Below are 19,514 nucleotides of genomic sequence, written 5' to 3'. Positions count from 1 at the left end.
CATCAAGAGTGTGAGATGGTGAAATTAGATAGCTTGGTGTCTTGGGTGAATTGAATCCAGTTTGCCTTCTGATAATTGATAAAAAGGGGTTTATGGGGTGAATAAAGATTGTGGAGGCCTGGTGTTGGCTTTGTGGTTAAGGTGGCTGGCTTGGGACCTTAGGATCATGAGTTGTAGCCACTATCGACTGTTAAATTAACACCGGGTGTGGTTGACTCAGCTTGTCATCCTTCTGAGGTTGGCAAAATGAGTAGCAGTGTCCTGGGGTAATAACCATTCAAGGTAACCTGCGTCGGAGTGGCGACCCATCCAGGACTGCACTCCTTGTCAATGAAACTGCCTCGGAAGTCCTATGTGCCTTCACAGCACGGAAGGAATGGTATTATCATTGATTTTAAGATTGTGGGCAAAGATGAGCTCCAACACCATTTCTCTGTTACTGATGCAATTAATATTTAAGAGAGACTACATTATAAAAAATAAAAACACCAAAACATTTCTCATTTGGCAGAGTGCATTTATTCATTGTTGCTAAGGTGTTACACGTGTGTTCAAAATATAAAAAGCATGACAGGTAAGAACACTTTCATGCATAGTAATGATTTATAACATCAAAACTTGGTTTCAACAGTGGGATGACGGCTCCAAGCAAAACTTGAGAGCTTCATCGTCCGATGCAGAAGCTTAAAATTGTCCACCGAGTATCACAATGAAAGATCGCGATGCTGTGCGACCTATTCTTCAAGACCTCACAACACCCTGTTCCAGCTGTTCTGCCTCCCTCCACCCAAACATTTCCCTTTATAAATCCACACCAAATTTACACAAACTATTTTCTACAAACAGAATGAGAAGCATCCAGCATGGGCCTAGATTTTAAAATGCCAAATGATTCCTCGCATGAGTTTCCAATTCGCAATCATTTCTCTTTAGTTAGTAGAAAGCAAGGTAAGGTAATAAAGCAATGCAGGTGAGCACAATGACACCTTCCTGCTGAGTTATCTATTATAGGTTCTAAGTGTTGCAAAAATATACAATCGAGTCATACAGCTTTTATTCTCACATCTTGTTTTGTTTCAACAAATTATTTGTCATTGTTATCTAGTACCGTAAAATAGGTAAACGGTTGAGGTCGTAGCATGGCAAACCATTTGTATTTGATGGCATGGCTGAACACAAGCAAGACTTGTGATCACATTACCTCTTCCTGTGGCACAGGTGTGTGCTGTTGTGGCCAAGTTTGGGGTGGCCTCCCCAAACAGTTGCGAATTACATTGCACGCGAGCTTGCCTTGCAGCCAGAAGTCTTTGCGGAAGTAGCAGTAGGTAGTTGGTGTCACGATTGCAGTGAATAGGCCAAGTGAGAGTGTAATTGCACGCAGAAGTCTGCTTGTCTGGGGGTCTGGCCAAGGGTAATTCAAATTAACCATACTAAGTGCATAGTGAGGCATCCACAGAACAAAATGGCTTACAGCTGTTGCCAACAGGAGATGGAAAACCGATAATGATGGCCGACCAATCAAGCTCATGAATGGCTCACGACGACTTTGAGTGATGTAGTAAAGAGAGATCGTCACACCGATCAGTGGTACGAGGTAGGCGGTGATGAAGATCATGACATCGTTTAACTGTTTTACATGGAGAGTGTGGCAATTGAGGTGATTCCAGCAGCCAAAAATGAGGATTGCTGGAAAACTCGCGAGAAGCGAGCCTCCCCAGATGAAGGCACATATGTGTGGTGCATATTGTCTTCCAATGAGAAGGGGCCTGGATTCCATAGGTAGCGAAGCCTCAATGTAAAAGTCAAAACACATCAGGCACAGCGAGTATGATGCTGCGAGCGAGGCCGTGTGATAGGAGGCATAAGCAGTGGCACAGCTGTAGTTAGGGGTGGTGGGCAGGTGCACGGCCAATGCTGAATGACCTGGCAATGAATCCGTTATCCCCAGCATGTAAATAAATGCCACTAATATAATGAGACAATTGGCAAAACACAAGCTCAGTGAGTAGGAGTCAATTGTTTGTAGCCTTCTTCTTTGAACTACATTCACAAAGATGATGTGAATGTTAAGCATGAAACCGAATGGCATGAGAAGCGTGAGAACAAAAGTGAACGTGATTGTCAAAAAAATCTCATCACTTGCAGTTCCACATGTTCCCTTGAGACCTTGCAAAAGACTGAAGTCCATGTCCATGCAAGTTTCTTGAGGCGATCCTGCTGAAACGAACTCACCACAGTACCACATGACAAAAACTTTTTGACTTGACTTCTTGATTTGGCTGGGATGTAAATTGAGGTGTTATTGAGAGATAATAGGGTTTCCTGTCTTTTGTTTTTTGACATCAGGAAAACCTATTGGATTGAAAGAAAGTGAAAGGAAAGACAAAAGTTAATTGCACATCCCAGAAATAAAACCAAGCTACAAATAAATACAAGCAGACATGTGCGTACGTAGTTCCATATACATTGAAATACTTTATCCAATAACACCAAACCCTCCAGCCTCTGGACCACTTCTCTGCTTTCCCCTCAAAACCAGCCTCGGTCTTGTAATGGTTAGAGAACCTGCTCTGAGTCTGAGGTCTGTGGTTCAAACCCTGGCTGATTCTTACCAAAAACTTAAAAAAAAATAATGGTTTGTGTTTCTTATCGGGTTTGACAATATATATCAATATACAAGTTATATCGATGTCATTTTTCATATTGATATACCGGTATTAGAATTCTGAATATACCGGTATACCTAAAAAAAATAGACATGAAAAGAAACCAATATATCACCAACATTTTGAAGAAAAGTGTTTACAAACTTTAAACACCGCACATGACTTTAAAAGTTTTGATGCACTTGGCATCTCGGCTAAACATGGAACAGGAAGAGTGAAACATTTGACGTCGTCATACCAGGAAGTAAGTGGAGTATGTTTTAAATTTTACCTCTCAGCATCCGATCACCCGTACAAACAATCGCGTTTTTCTTTGCCATCGTGGCTGGTTTTAAAGCAATTGGTTATCATTATATACTAGTAGTAATGCCCGGCATTGCTCGGGCGAGCAATAAAGCCCGGTGTTGCCTGGGTTTTTCTTGCAAATTTCCTGAATAGCTGTTAGGGCTTAGCGGTTAAGGGTTAGGGTTAGGGTTAGCTGTTAGGGTTAGGGTTAGGGTTAGCTGTTAGGGTTAGGGTTAGTGTTAGGGTAGCTAACCCTAACCCTAACCCTAACAATAACCCAAACCCTAACCCCAACCCTAACAGCTTGGCGTAGCAGAGGTAAACAGTGCCCGGGGCAAAGTGGAAATTTGCATCCCCCGTAGGCCTTAAACTTGAGTGGATTTGAATGGAAAATCCCATAAGGGATATCGATTTATCGATTTTTTTCGAATATCGGAATTGTTATGGAAAACATTTATAGCCAATGACCGAAGTTGGACCAAAAGCCATAGTCGTACCGAATTTGAATGGAATCCGTTGGAGTTTGTGAAAATGCATCAAAACGAATTTTGAGGGGCCTCTTAAGGAAGACAATAATATCATTAGTATATGTGCCAAATCTTGTTTCATTTCATGCATTAACAAAAATCTGATGGTGGAACAAAGAAAGGGGCGTGCCAAAATATTAATATATATAAATCCAGTGTGCTTTATAAATCCTGTAACAATTAAGTGATCTGCTATAGTGATGCTGGTGTCAAAGCAATGGCGGTGTGAAAGCAATACCAGTATGAAAGCGATACCAAATTTTGTCTTTTAGTCGAACAATCCATCTTCTTTCCATCCCTCTTTAGTCCATCCATCAATTCATCTTTCAACTCTTGTTTAACTCCAGCCACTCATCCATTCCCGATCACTCCCCCTTTAACTTCCAAAAAGTAACTCATGACTCCTCAGTCCTCACAATCCTGCCCCTTTTGCCATTCAAACCCCATAATTCCCATGGGGAAATCTTCCTCACCTGAATCCACATGTTCATTCCTCCATCTCAACCCCCTCTCATCATACTTTTGCCTCATGACCCCCACTTCACAGCATCCCCTTAAAACCTCCCGGTTCATTCCACATCCAAAATCTTACCCCCCCCCCCACCACCACCAACAACATCACGTCACAAACAGTAATGTCAGGCCAGGTATGGCAGCATGTGCCAGAGCAGCACGTCGCAGAATCCAATTTCTGCCGGAACTCCAGTGGCCTCTGTCTAGCTACCCTCCAGGCATATGCCTGGCCCATCCCCATCTCCTTGGGATGCTGATTAACCTGCTGCAACCACGAGGCACGTGCTCAGCCTATTTGCTTCCTCCACTCATGAGGCTCCCTCTCTGAGAGCGTCTGGTGAGTAGGATCAGCATCAGGAGAAAGAGCCACATGTCCATGCAGCTGCAACTGATGCCAAGCTGCTAACAGCTTGGACTATGAAGATAACAAAACTAGCTTGAGTCTCTCTCAGCAACCGCTCATTGGACAAAGTCCAACCAGCAAAAGCCAAGGATTCCCCAAAGAGACCTGATACCAAAGGAATTAAGTCTCCATCTCAGATCCCTGGTCAAGGTCCATGTCTCACATCCATAGAGCAAGAATGGAAGCACCAAGGACCTGAAGACTCAGACTTTCGTCCTCCCGCACAGGTACCTGCAGCACCATGCCCCATGATCCAGTGAATCCATGACTCCCCAGGCCCAACAAAGACATCTATTGACCTCCTGCTCACAGCCAGCAGAGACATGAATATCACTGCCAAGGTAAGTAAAGCTCTTCGTGACCTCAACATCCTCACCACAAACAGGTACAGATGAGATAGCAGCATCCAAAATGTCATTGAAAGCCTGTATCTTATAATTAGTTTTGACGCAGGAAACCCGTAATCCCAGTGGCTCCGACTCCTCATTCAGTAGCTCGTGGGCCCCCAAAAGGATATCTTGAGTCTCCGAAAAGATGAGTGTATCATCTGCGAAATGAAGGTCAAAGATTCACATTCCAAAATGATGCACGCATCTTGATCTCTCCGACATCCTCCCCCGAATCCACTCCATACAAGCAGAGAAAAGTGTGGGAGCCAGAACACACCCCTGATATACTCCAGTAACAACTGGATGTAAGTTGGAGACGGCATCACCACATCTCACAGAACTCTCAGAGCCAGAGTATAGTTCAGACATCAGATTGATCAGTTTTGGTGGCACCCCATGCAGACCAATGATCCCCCAAAGGACATCCCGATTCACTGAATCAAACGCGTTGCAGAGATCAACAGAGGTTGCAACCAGCCCCTGCCGAAACTCTCGTCTGCGTTCGTTGAGGACCTGAAGAGGACATGGTCAATCATTGACCCCATCCATACATCCATTGGGACTATACTCTGTGCGGAGCGTTGGTGCTGCCTAAACAGTCTCTTTGGCTATTGGGCACAATCCTGGATGGGTCGCCACTCCGACACAGGATACCAGCAAGCTGGTACTCATTTTGCCAACCTCGGAAGGATGACAGGCATAGTCAACCCCACCTGGTATTAATTCACCAGCCAAGTGGGATTTGAACTCAGGATCCTCTGATTCCTAGCCAACCACCTTAACCATTAAGCCAACACCAGGCATACAGAGAAGGTGTAAACACCAAAAATTGCTCAACGACATCAAAGGGTAAGCTTTAATAATGCGTTTTACAAATTCAATATACCAAAGATGCTCCATACAAAGGCTGCATCACAACTTGGAATCATTGACCCCATTGGTGTAAAGCCTGACTGTTTTGGTAACTGGTACTCAAGCAGATTGTGTCGAACCCCATCAAGAATTACCCGAGCAAAGACATTGCCCGGCACTGAGAGCAGCGTCACCCCTTGGTAGATGTTGCAGCCCTGGCGATCAACCTTCCCTTTCCAGAGAGGGACAACAAGGCTTTCTTCCAGTCAATTGAGATGATGCCTGTGTTCCAGGCAGAGCAGAGACCTGCATGCAACAACACGAGTGCAGCATTTCCACCAGCCTTGAGAAGTTCAGCATGGATGCCACAGATACCAGGAGTTTTACCCCATGTCAACTGGTTCACCACAGCCTGTTTCTACAAACGAAGGTGGATCACAGTCGATCGGAGGGTCAGCAATAGGGATAGTAATACCCCGACATACAACTCGAGAGCTGGTGGATCAGCCTGGTACAGCTGCTCAAAGTAACTGGCCCAGCGGGCATTCACTTCAGACTCCTCTATCAAGAGCCCACCACCTTCCGCTCTAACTGCAGGAGACCGAGGAACAGGCTTGGAGGCAAGCAATGCGCAAATTCCCCTGTAAGCAGGCCGAGAATCACTTGACCACAGGTGATGCTCTACCCCCTCACAGATTCCTCGCACATAGGCCTCCTTGTCCACCCTCAGTGCACGTACAGTTTTACGCCTCAGCTCCTTGAACAGCTCAGCTCTGCCATTAAGTCTGCCCCGCAACTCTGGTCAATGGTATCCAGTGTTCCTTGAGAGACAAATTTCTTCTTCAACCTATGCTGAGTTCAAAGACATCCACCGGCAACATCAAGGACGGTGGTCTTGAAGGCACTCCACAACTCCTCAGGATCCCCCAAAGCATCCAGAGCCCCTAATGCCCACTCAGCCTGTTTGCAAACTCTTTAGCTACCCTCTCGTCCTTTAGCTTGCCAACATCCAGCCTCGACTGGGATGGTACCTTCTTCCGGATTTAAGCTGAAACTTCAGAGTTGCTATCATGAGCCTGTGGTCAGTATTGAGGAACTGAGCACTCCGGTATACCCTGCAGTTCTGAATCATCCTCCAGTGACCATCAACGACCACATGGATATTCTCCTTTGCCACATCAACAGCATTGGAATACCAAGACAAGTGATGAGCCTGTGGGCACTGAAACCATGAAGCAGCCACTCAAAGTCCATGACTTCTTGCAAAGTCAAGGAACTTAGTGCTTTTCTGGTTCACAGTACCAGACCCATGGGGACCAACACATACCTCACAACCATCCCTATCAGTTCCAGTTGATGCATTGAAATCCCCCAAGACTAGCAGAGGATCTCACCTGGGCATTGATCAACCACAGACTCGAGTGTGGCATATAATGCGTCCTTCACATTGAGATCACTCATCATAGTCGGAGCATATACAGAGACCAGGGAAATGACACCGAAGAAGTGACGAATCCTTATTTTCATAATACGCTCATTGACCAGTGTTTCCTCAATCATTGTTGGAGTCAGCTTATTGGACGCAGCTTCAGCAACTCCTTAGGCATGGTAACCATCAGAGCGACCAGACCAATAGTAGGTGGAACCACCCACCAAGATCTCACCACTATTTGATTGGCACCTCCACTATTCGGCACCCATAGGCAAGGTGGATTTCGCTGAAGTCAGCTTGAGGCTCCGCCCAGACGGGCCACCTATAAAGAGGACGAGAGGACCATTTTTTTCCAGTCAATTGGCGACTGTCAGTTTTCGGCAATGAGTTGGTGATAGCTGGTTGCGGTTCTTACAGCTTTGAGAGTTTTCCGACAGTTTGTGTCAGTTGGTGACAGCTGCACAACGGCTATTTTCAGCTCCTCAGTTCCAGTCAAATGGTTGGTGAGCTGGTGACAGTTGAGTTGGTGACAGCTGGGTGACGGGTATTTTCAGTTCCAGTTAGACGGTTTCTTCAGTCAGTTCCAGTCAGAAGGATGCTTCAGTCGGTTCCAGTCAGACGGTTACTTCAGTCGGTTCCAGTTAGATGGTTGCTTCAGTCACTTCCAGTCAGACAGTTGCTTCAGTCAGTTACAGTCAGATGGTTGGTGAGCTGGCGGCTTTGCCAAAGCGACGGCCTTGCAGCCTTATAGTTTCTCACAGTGACTCAGCATCTCAGTTCCTAACAGCTGTCTGAGGGTTGTGGCTCCTGGTGGCTTCTGATGATGGGTGATGCTCGGACCGTTAATGCTGGTTCTGCTCGAGACCTGCTCTTGGCGTACCTGATTCTTGGTGTCCCTGGTTCCTGGGGTTGATGACGTGATGTCAATTGGCGTTCAAGCCTGATTGCAAGTGGGCGCACAACAAGGCAGGGCGCTGGGAACGGACAAGGCACGCGCACACATTTCAGGACGTTTTATTTGACGTACGACGAATTTGAGTTGGTGAGTGAGACTGGATTTCTCTTCCCCCTGAATGATCTGCTGGGTACCCTTGTCCCATGTTTAATTGTTAAGTAAGGCATGGTGAGAAGCATCTGCTCTTTGTCTGTTTTTCTATCAATGCCTGATTAATTCTTTATTTGCTTTATTTGGAGCAGTGAGAGGGGTGGAGGAGACACGGAGAGAGAGGAGAAAGAGGAGAAAGAGGAGAAAGAGGAGAGAGAGAGAGAGAGGAGGGAGAGGAGAGACAGAGGGAGAGACAGAGGGAGAGGGAGAGGGAGAGGGAGAGGGAGAGGGAGAGGGAGAGGGAGAGGGAGAGGGAGAGGGAGAGGGAGAGGGAGAGATATTATATTATATTATATTATATTGTGGAGGTAGGAAGATAGAGAGAGAGAGAGAGAGAGAGAGAGAGAGAGAGAGAGAGAGAGAGAGAGAGAGAGAGAGAGAGAGAGAGAGAGAGAGAGAGAGAGAGAGAGAGAGAGAGAGAGAGAGAGAGAGAGAGAGAGAGAGAGAGAGAGAGAGAGAGAGAGAGAGAGAGAGAGAGAGAGAGAGAGAGAGAGAGAGAGAGAGAGAGAGAGAGAGAGAGAGAGAGAGAGAGAGAGAGAGAGAGAGAGAGAGAGAGAGAGAGAGAGAGAGAGAGAGAGAGAGAGAGAGAGAGAGAGAGAGAGAGAGAGAGAGAGAGAGAGAGAGAGAGAGAGAGAGAGAGAGAGAGAGAGAGAGAGAGAGAGAGAGAGAGAGAGAGAGAGAGAGAGAGAGAGAGAGAGAGAGAGAGAGAGAGAGAGAGAGAGAGAGAGAGAGAGAGAGAGAGAGAGAGAGAGAGAGAGAGAGAGAGAGAGAGAGAGAGAGAGAGAGAGAGAGAGAGAGAGAGAGAGAGAGAGAGAGAGAGAGAGAGAGAGAGAGAGAGAGAGAGAGAGAGAGAGAGAGAGAGAGAGAGAGAGAGAGAGAGAGAGAGAGAGAGAGAGAGAGAGAGAGAGAGAGAGAGAGAGAGAGAGAGAGAGAGATATATATATATATATATATATATATATATGGGAGGAGAGTGCTGCACTGCATTAGGATGGGGAGCGAGGAGCGGGAGGACAAAAAGAGAGAGGAGAGGAGGGAACGGAGGGGGATAAAAAAAGAGAGAAAGGTGAGAGGGGTCATTATCAAAGGTAATGTTACATTCTGCTTTTTGACCACACATATAAACACACACACACACACACACACACACACACACACACACACACACACACACACACACACACTTATCTATTCCAGGCACTTCCCAATTTATGTTATTGAGGCGTACCTGGAAAACATCGTTTAAATCAAATTAATACATATCGAACTTCAAAATCCCATTAACTTTTAAGTGTATTCAAGCCGGAATGTGCCTGGTGTTGGCTTGAAGGTTCGGGTGGTGGGTTTTGGATCCAAGAGTCCTGTGTTCATATCCTGCTCAGCTGTTGAATTAATACCAGGTGGGGTTAACTCGACCTGTCATCCTTCCGAGGTCGGCAAAATGAGTGTCAGCATGCTGGTATCTTGGGTCGGAGTGGCGACCCATCTAGGATTGTGCCTCATAGCCAAGGAGACTGCTTAAGCAGCACCAACGCTCTGCACAGAGTATGGTCCCAATCTCCTCCTCCTCAAGGGGGAATGCATTCCTGACAGAATAAAAAAATGAGTGCAAATTTTCCAAAAAGAGTTAATTAATGACTATGCTATTACAATAAAATCCTATACGTAGGGGTCTCATATTTTCTTTTCTCCTGTGTAGCTCAAGGATGTGAGTAGCATCAATGACTGAGGGTGTGGCAGCATTGCTGACGTCCTGATCCTATAGGTTAGAGCAGTAATTTGGAATTTGGACAGGATACCAGGGATAGTTCCCCTATACTCACTACCAGATTTAGGGGTGGCCAGGTGGGGCCATGGCCCCGGGGCCCCCCACATTAGGGGCCCCCCACAATTTGGATGACATTTTCAAAATCCGTTGAAAATGTGCTTCTAAAGTTTTATTGTCAGTGAATGAAGATTGTAAACTCTTTGTAAGGATATCTTTTCAAAATTGTCCATCATTGTGAGGGTCCTTTTCAAGCTTTGGCTTTTTCAAGCAGTTTCTTCCAAGGTCCACAGAACGGATCCAACGTGGTCAAAAATTCCTGGGGCAAGCCTCGGGCATTGGGGGCCCACATTCGGATATTTTTTTGGATCGATCATCGATGCTTCGGATGGGTGAGTGTGACCAAGTAATTTCGGCACTGCCCGCCAGAGCCCAGCAAGCACAGACGGAATACAGAGGTCCAGCCAGAGGAGAGGTGAAAAGGTGAAAGTCGATTTTGTAAAACTAGGCCAGGCCAGCACAGCACACGGCCGGCAGGGGTCGTATTGTTCACACTGAAACTGTGGCTGGCAGTGAACGCTGTCAGTACCCTGCTTACTGGCGTGCACAGCACAGTACAGTAACACGGTGTGACTTTCTATGTTCCAGGTTTGTGAAACATACTTGTTGCTCGTGATTCTGGTACGTCCCACGTGCACTCTGACGATATCTCGGTTACTCGGTACCCACCAGCTGCAGAAACCACAATGAGCGGCTTCAGTGACGACAGGCACAAATCCAGGGCTACACGGAAATATGACAGGGTGCTCAAAAGCGGAAACGTTCCAAGGAAAAAGATGAAAGACACAAGGCCGTCGTCGACAAGACCCAGAAATTCTCAGAGTTTTTCACTCCTGCACAAACAGGCGATTCGTCCATGACAGAGGCTAGAACACCACCAGAGACGGAACAAGCGGATTTGGCAACGCAACCCCTGCGTCAAGATTTGCCCAACATCTCGGAAGGTTCCACCGATGAAGAACATGCATCAAATGAAGAAGCGCGAGATATACTGACTGATCGTGGACCTGGCTTTGCCAATTGCATTGGATGTTGGCCTCCTAAGCGACCGTCGTCAGAGATGATCGACTACTGGGCATCACGAGATTTGGAGCCCCTGCAGAATTTGACTGGTCCCTTTGATTCATCCATACAGTTCGTTGAAGGTGGGAAACGCTGCTGCTCCAAGAATCTTTTTACCATAGACTACAAAACGGAGTGTCCGTGAAAAGGTCCTGGCTTTACTTCTCCACATCAACTGGACAACTGTACTGCATCGCTTGCAAGCTCTTTGGAGGCGCTACTGCCCTGGGTGGGGAAGGATTCAATGACTGGAAGCATGCCAGTCGTTCTATTGAGGTGCATGAGCGTTCGCATGCACATTGTGTGAATATCATCCGCTTGTCAGACAGAGCAACATCCGCAGGTCATGTAGACACTGAACTCGTCAAACAGGTGAGTGAGATTGTGTCCTATTGGTGGGAGGTGCTAAAATGAAGTGTGAGCATGATATTGTTTCTCGCTGAGCGTGGTCTAGTGTTCCGTGGATCGGATGAAATTGTTGGGTCACGGACAAATGGTAACTACCATGGTTTCATGGAATACGATCCATTTTTGGGGCAGCACATTCAGAAATATGCCAACCAATGTAGTGGCCACACCAACTACTTATCATCTACGACATGTGAAGAGTTAGTCTCTATCATCGGAAAATATGTTCTGGATAACATCGTCACTCATGTGAAAGAGGCAAAATACTTCTCTGTGTCAGTCGATTCTACTCCTGACATAAGCCACATCGACCAGCTCACAGTTATTTTACGATACATCGAGAACGAGGCTCCAGTGGAGCGTTTCATGACCTTTCTGAGCAACCCAGGACACACTGGACTCCAGCAAGCGATGGCATTACTGGATTTTTTTGAAAGTCACTGGATTGGACATCGCTAACTGCCGAGGACAATCTTATGATAACGCATTTAATGAGTGGCCGATACAATGGGATGCAGGGAATGATCAAACAGGAGGACCCTCTCGCAATATTTGTGCCATGCGTGATGCACTCACTGAACTTAGTCGGTCAGTCGGCCATGGGATGCTGTAGACCTGCTGCAGCATTCTTTGAATTCGTGGAACAAGTGTATGTATTTTTTACAGCTTCCACGTCGCGCTACGCCAGACTATTTGACGCCCTGAAAGCCAAAGGTCTGCAAGTACCAAAGTGCCTCAGCGACACTCGCTGGTCGGCTCATTCTGATGCAACCCGAGCTCTTGTAGACGGTTACAGTGAAATCATGGATGTCCTCGATGAAATCGCAAACGATGAACAATTGAATAGTGAAACAAGAAACACCGCCGAGACACTTCACCAAACGATGTGCACGCTCGAGATAGGGTTCAATGCTGGTTTCTGGTCTACTATCCTTGGTAGATTTGATCGTACAAGTAAAACCCTTCAGTCGCAAGCGACCCATCTCAACAGAGCCGTGCAGCTCCTCAAGTCAGTGGCGAGCTTCGTGCAGTCATTACGCGATCAGTTTGATACATTCGTTGTTGACGGAGTGGAGTGCTCAGGTACGGAGGAATTCACTCGCGGATCGCGTAGACTAAAGCGTAATGTCCGCCTCGCTCTTTTGGACTACGGACACACTCCAGAAGTAGAACTAGATGCCAAGGAGTCCTTTCACATCAGTGAATACGTTGCAGTGATCGACATACTGTGTCGCAGTTGGAAAAGCGTACAAACGCTTACAGTGAGATGAGCGACAGATTTGGATTCCTGCGTGCTCTTGTTCAAATCGAAGTGGAGCAGATTCGAGTCATGCTCGAAGCTCGTCGAGCTGTATCGGGAAGATCTATCACCTGACCTCACAGACGAAATGATTCAGTTCCAAGCCATGATGAAGGAGTCAGAGCCAGACTCGGGCCGTACTGAACTCGAGATGTACAGTTTTCTCATCGAGCAAAAACTCACTGATATTTTCCCAAACGTGGAAGTGCTGCTTCGGATTTACCTCTCACTGATGGTGTCGAACTGCTCCGGGGAACGCTCGTTTTTGAAACTCAAGCTTATCAAAAGCCATCTTCGCTCCACGATGAGGCAGCAGGGACTGGTCAATCTGACCATCATTTCAACCGAATCCGATGTGCTCAATTCCATGCAGGTTGACAGTATTATATCCGAGTTCGCTGCCGCGAAGTCGCGCAGGAAGTTTGTCCATTGATTAAGGCACCGTGTGTATGTTCATTGATGTGGATGACACTACCGTATATTTGCGGTCGCTGGAAGTCGGCTATCAATCACCATTTCGGATTTCTCTTGCCCAGAGGGTTTTTAGAAGTTAGAAGATTTTTAGTCGAAGTTCGTAGTATGATTAATGACAGTGCGTTGTTTATTATTTTCTTATATTAGTCCATCTCTATCTCTTACTCTTGCAGCAACAGCATTTTTGTGATTTGATTTTAGAATGAGCTCAGAGATAAGTCATCAGCTCATAGATAAGTCATCAGCCATATCAATATCAATATCAATAACAATCCGTCCATCTTGTCATATTGTCAGATTTAATTGTAATTTGTGAACATATATGCCAAATCATTCCTGATCAGGATCTGCCAAATCTATAGATATAAGTTCAGTTGTTGATGAAAAAGCAGTTATAATTTAAGTTGTTGATTAATCTCCAAATTTGGGGGCCCCCCACAATCATTGTGCCCACGGCCCCCCACATGGGAAATCCGGCCCTGCCTACACTTTGTGAAGGACTTCGCAAAGGGTTATTTAATGTCCATCAACTAATTATGGCAGGTGTGACACCCAGTTTCACGTTCATCAGAGGGACAGGACGCACATTTATTAATCACCCTGCCTGTGAAACACCGGCATGACAGTTTATAGCTGGGTCAAGGTTCAAACCCAGGCTAGACAGCTTAGAGTGAGTGTGCGTACCTCTTGGTCATACTGCCGTAGAGTTGAGATGTATTGGCTTTGTAGCCACTGAAAACATTTTCCAACTCTCTCTTGAACTTGTGATTAATTTGCTTATGTCATTTTAATCCTCCAATTTATATTTCCTTCCAATCTCCAGGGATTTCCCCATGGAACACTGAGCCACGGTCATCATGCCCACTGGTCACTTTTGCCTTCTTTTAAATTATTTTCGTTGCACTCAATGAAGTTACACTTTGGGCACTTTCCTTAATATTTTCTTCACTCATTATAATTGTCGGAACAGTTGAAAAAGTTAAGTTTAATGCTTTGGAAATTTCACATGTTCTTGTGTAAATATGGAGCAGGTGGAAACATAGACTTCCTTTAATAAATATGCTTTTTTGCTGAGTTATAAGAATCGGTAATTTCTTAACATATTCAGTTTTCACGCCAGATTTTGACACTTATTTAGTCCACGAGATCTGATCCTCAAATCCAAAATCATATTTTGTTTATATACTTTAATTAGTCCTTCAGAGTACAGTCATGCGCCGCATTACGACGTTTCGGTGAACGACGGACCGCATCAACGACGGTGGTCCCATAAGATTATAATGGAGTTGAAAAATTCCTATCGCAGAGTGATGTCAGCCATCGTGGCGCTGCCAGTCGTATAAAAGTACAGTATAGCACATACAATTATGTACAGTGCATAATACTTGATAATGATAATGATAATGAACAACTACAGTGTGGCCCCAGGGGTGGATCTAGGTCTCAGGCAAGGGGGGGTTGACATTTTTGGCTTTGAGGCAAGATGGGTGGGTGGCAATATACCCATGTGAGCGCCAACAGTGTGAAGCCCATACGAGGGGGTTGAAGGATGGAGGAAGCTATGGGGGGGTTGAAGGAGGGAGGAAGGTATGGGGGGGGTTGAAGGAGGGAGGAAGGTGGGGGGGTTGAAGGAGGGAGGGAGGTGGGGGGTTGAGGGAGGTAAGGGTTGAGGGAGAGAGGGAGGGATGGTTGATGGAAGGAGGGGTTGAGTGAGGGGTACTCAGCAGCTGAAGGGGAGGTTGCAACCCCCCCCCAAACCCCCATTCTAGATCCGCCACTGGGCCCCATTATAACACGATCGTTGAGGTCCATAAAATGTCATCGCAAAAAAAGCGGGGTCGCGTTAAATCGGGATTCAACAAAATCAGCGTTCAAACTGACCCAATGTTCACCGAACATCCTAAAACACCCTGATTTTCGCCCCATTTGACACGCTTTTTGCACGTTTACCTTCGAGCAAGTAAATTACCTTTAAATTAAAGAATTACACGAACAAATCGTTGTTGTTACAATCGAAATTAAAACAAGTTAATTTTTAGTGAAGCTTGTTATGTTATTAAAACAATCGCACTGTTCCGAAAATATATCACACAACTGACAGGTGCTCGTTTATTCATTTGTAAATTATAACATCGATGCAATGATTATTTATAAAATCCAAACGCTATTTATTCACCTTTTTATAATTGATGCGAGAGGAGATTGTAAACAGCCGCTAACAACACACATGGCCGTCATGAACAGCACAAAGTAAAACTAACACTTCTTCCGTCTATCTTGGATGTGTGTTACAATTGCCTACAGTATTCAGTACAGTAACATGCTGTACAGGTTTGTAGCCGAGGAGCAATAGGCTATACCATATAGCCGAGGTGTGTAGTAGGCTATACCATATAGCCTAAGTGTGTAGTAGGCTATACCATATAGCCGAGGTGTGTAGTAGGCTATACCATATAGCCAAGGTGTGTAGTAGGCTATACCATATAGCCTAGGTGTGTAGTCGGCTATACCATATAGCCTAGGTGTGTAGTAGACTATACCATATAGCCTAGGTGTGTAGTAGGCGATACCATATAGCCTAGGTGTGTAGTAGGCTATACCATATAGCCTAGGTGTGTAGTAGGCTATACCATATAGCCTAGGTGTGTAGTAGGCTATACCATATAGCCTAGGTGTGTAGTAGGCTATACCATCTCGGTTTGTACAAGTACACTCTATGATGTTCGCACAATGACGACATCGCTTTATGACACATTTCTCTGAACGTGTCCCCGTCGTTAAGGCCTAAGTCACATTTGCCACGGCGGCCATAGGGTCTCCAAAATCTACGGCCACTCGCAATTATATGGCGGCCGCAGTATTTCCATGGTCACACAATGTAGCAGTCACATATGTTTTTATTTTTCGGGGAGCTGCACGGGGTATTTATAAATTGTGGAGACCGAAAACGTGGGGTTGCCATACGGTCTTTGATTTGATGTCGCACGGTGACCTTAGGGCGTTCCTGCGGCAGCCATAGAAATTTCAAGGCAGAGGCAAGGTGCCCGTAAGGCGACCGCAGGGGGACCACATGGGGGCCCTAAGGCGAACGTGCGGCCAGACGGACGGTAACGAGTGGGTTAATTTCTTTTTGACCAGTTTTTTTTTTCGGCTTGTCGAATTGCTACGGCGAACGTAGAAATGAAAAAAGTTATAACTCCGCGTTATAATTCCACGGCGACCTTACGGCCTGTAAAATACGTATAGCCAAACGGCATAGGGCCACCCTGAGCCAACCGCAGAAACTCTGCGGCCGCCGCACATTTGTCAATTCAGAGGGCGTACGGCCGCCGTATCCTCGCCATAGAGCAAACGTGACTTAGGACTAAGTGACGCATGACTGTATACTGTGCTTCCAAGGCATTTTTCGTGGGCTGAATCAAAATGGCGACTCAGACCCCTGCAAGGTGAAGTTGGGCTGACCAATGATAAGCCTTTCATGAAGGTAAGCTGTTAATTATGTTCAAAAAGGGGTGTTTGAATTAACCCAAGCACCTCGTATTTATTTATGCACTCCCTTGGCATTCCCTCTGTACGCATGCAAAGTTTCATACCGCTAGGTTTCATGGTTTGGGAGTTATGGAGGACACACACACACCCACACACACACACACACACACACACACACACACACACACACACACACACACACACACACGCACACACTCGCACACACACACACACACACACACACACACACACACACACACACACACACACACACACACACACACACACACATTTATTATTATAGATTATATTATGTTACTGCACCATTTTTTGGATTTAATAATCCATGTTACACTAACAACCACAGAAACCGCATTTATGATGATGGTCGAGGTAGTAATGAGGAAGAGGAAGAGTACCTGGATAATTACTCAATTGTTTTCATTGTGAGTTGTTGCTGGAGAGACAGCAAGGTCTGTTTACACTCACTGATCCTGGGATATCCTTTTCGGGATATGCTTTTTCTTGTCTCTTTGCTCTAGGGAATGAAACAAAATTTTCGCAATACGTGTTTGATTGGATATACACGGGTTTGTCAGGTATAATCTTTTGAATTTGTTACGTTTCTCAGTTATGACGTACAATGTATAATCCGACGCAAATCATGAAATAAAGTCCGAAACGTACCTTACTCGTGACCAAGTCCACTTTGATGTCACTCGGAGTGGGTAGATATCCAAAGTGATGTTGTATTCGTGCTCGTGCCTACAGTAACCCTAATGCTCTTGCTTGGTTTCAAAGGCCCCGCACACTGGAATTGTACAGTTTTGACGTCGGACATGAACGGTTGGTTATCTTACGGTTTACTGAGTTTTTCTGTGGTTCAAATCTGCCAAGCTGGAGATAAGACAGTCAGGGCAAAGCAATATTTCACAACTTCCCCTGCTCGCTTGTCGGCTGGGAGGTTAAGAAACCAAGAAAAATGTGAGGACATATTACAATGGCAGGAAAACGTTCCATAAACAAGCACTGCACCGAGTACGATGCAAATGCCATTTCGAAATGTTTGGCCACAAAATTTGTCATAAATGAAGGATGATCGGTAAGTTTGTGGCCTCACACACAAGGATGAAAACTCCAATTATAATGAAAGTCCCAGCACTGTTTGTTTCATTGTTATTCTATTTGTCTCATTTGGTACATTCTGACCTGTCTGCGACAATAGCTTTGAGGAAAGGCTGTCATTGTGACTTTAGACAATGGTCTGCATAATTTAAGCCAAACAATTTTTAACATTTGACATGAGTACCAGGATGAAGTTTGTCATCAAATTTGCTTTGTTATTCATTGCTCTCGGACTAGACAACTTCAGAGACAACCATGTAACCTCTGAGATATCTTGGCTTCCCATTTTCCAAGCTCGCAATCAAGAACTCCAATGCACTTGGGGTCACATGGAGAACATACGGACCATCCAGGTACAAACCCACCTCCTCAGGTCCTTTCCAAGGTGACAGTTGGAGTGACGGTTGTAATTAACATGCTGAGCTCAGCAACTGATTTTTGTCTTCCAGAATTTATGGGAAATGCAAGGACTTTAATACAGGAGGAGTTCATTTGATCCATCATGCCTGCAATATATCAACACAATATTAAGCCAATTTTTCAATTGATCAACACCTGGATGGAGGGGGTTGTGGGGAGGTGGAGAACAATGAGTTAGACACAAGGACATCACCAAAGTGTTATATCTTTTATACTCGCAAATACCACAAGTCACTTCACTGACAGGTACACTAAAGGGGGTGGGAGAAAGTCGCTTCCTCTACTGACTCTTCTACCTCCTTTTTCTGCCGATCCACCATCTACTACTCTTGCTGACCCACATTCACTATACACCTTCACGAGTTTTTCTTCAACCTTCCCTTTTCCCTAATCCTACCTAATTAAAAAAAAAAATTGTTGTTCTTTTAACCTCTCACGTTATACCTCCTATAACCACGTTTCTCCACCCCTATTCTTCTACTTGTAACTTTCGTCCTCCTACCAGCTTCCTTCTGCATTTGTCGATCCAAATTCATCAACACCTACACTATTTTTCTTCAACCTTTCCTTTTCCGAATCTTACATAATCTTCATCAAAAATATAAAAAATGGTCTTTTAAAATGTCACACCTTCCTCTTTCATACGTGTGGTTCTCAGTATTGTATCATGATTCACGACTCTTCTTCTTCTTCTTCTTCTTCTTCTTCTTCTTCTTCTTCTTCTTCTTCTTAAAAAGGCTGTTTTCAATTCGTCCTTTCCTTCATCCTGTGTCTAAAACGTCCCACTGTTACATTTCTTTTCTCCTTTATTGTATCCCTCACGTAATGCCTTTAATCACATCTCTGACTTAAAAAAAATTTTTAAATCCCTCTTTGCAATGCATGTTTGTGTTCCATCAATAGTCCTTTTTTTATTTCTTTCCAATTTCAGTGCCAATTCACCCCATATACTTAAACCTACTACCTCCTAACCCCTCACCTGTTATCCCCTCTCCTTACCACTCACATCTTGTTCTCATCCGACCTCCGCTTTTGGCACCTCTTCACTGTCTTCTGCTTCAGTTTTAACTCCTCCTCTATCGTCCTGAAGTGTGTGGCGTTCTAACATCTGTGAGCTCCATTCTAACCTAACAGATATCTCACACTCTCAATCAATATGCTGCTCACCACAAACATGATTCCTTCCTTCCTCTCAACACACCCTCCCCCTCTTCCCAACCCCTCAAATCTTGTACCTCC

General features: G+C 45.3%; 1 protein-coding gene across 3 annotated transcripts; it reads right to left on the bottom strand.

Annotated features, from left to right (window-relative positions):
* Positions 1 to 496: 496 nt before the first annotated feature.
* LOC147022274 (G protein-coupled receptor 146-like) lies at positions 497 to 17,830 on the bottom strand. 3 transcript variants are annotated; one of them, XM_085892996.1, is made up of 3 exons: positions 17,418 to 17,829; positions 17,150 to 17,268; positions 497 to 2,352 (listed from the first exon to the last, which is right to left on the bottom strand). In XM_085892996.1, the coding sequence occupies exon 3, from the start codon at positions 2,243 to 2,245 to the stop codon at positions 1,193 to 1,195; it is 1,053 nt and encodes a 350-aa protein (XP_085749122.1). In that variant the 5' UTR covers positions 2,246 to 2,352; positions 17,150 to 17,268; positions 17,418 to 17,829; the 3' UTR covers positions 497 to 1,192. The 3 variants fall into 3 exon arrangements, with proteins under 3 accessions (XP_085749122.1, XP_085749123.1, XP_085749124.1); XM_085892997.1 differs by lacking the exon at positions 17,150 to 17,268 and having other exon boundaries at positions 17,418 to 17,830; XM_085892998.1 differs by lacking the exons at positions 17,150 to 17,268; positions 17,418 to 17,829 and adding an exon at positions 2,496 to 8,303.
* Between the last annotated feature and the right edge of the window lie 1,684 nt (positions 17,831 to 19,514).

Source organism: Eptatretus burgeri, chromosome 8 (assembly GCF_056783735.1).
Source record: "Eptatretus burgeri isolate ZD-2024b chromosome 8, Ebu_testis_v1, whole genome shotgun sequence".
Taxonomy (NCBI): Eukaryota; Metazoa; Chordata; class Myxini; order Myxiniformes; family Myxinidae; genus Eptatretus; species Eptatretus burgeri.
This window is presented reverse-complemented; position numbering and strand designations above follow the sequence as displayed.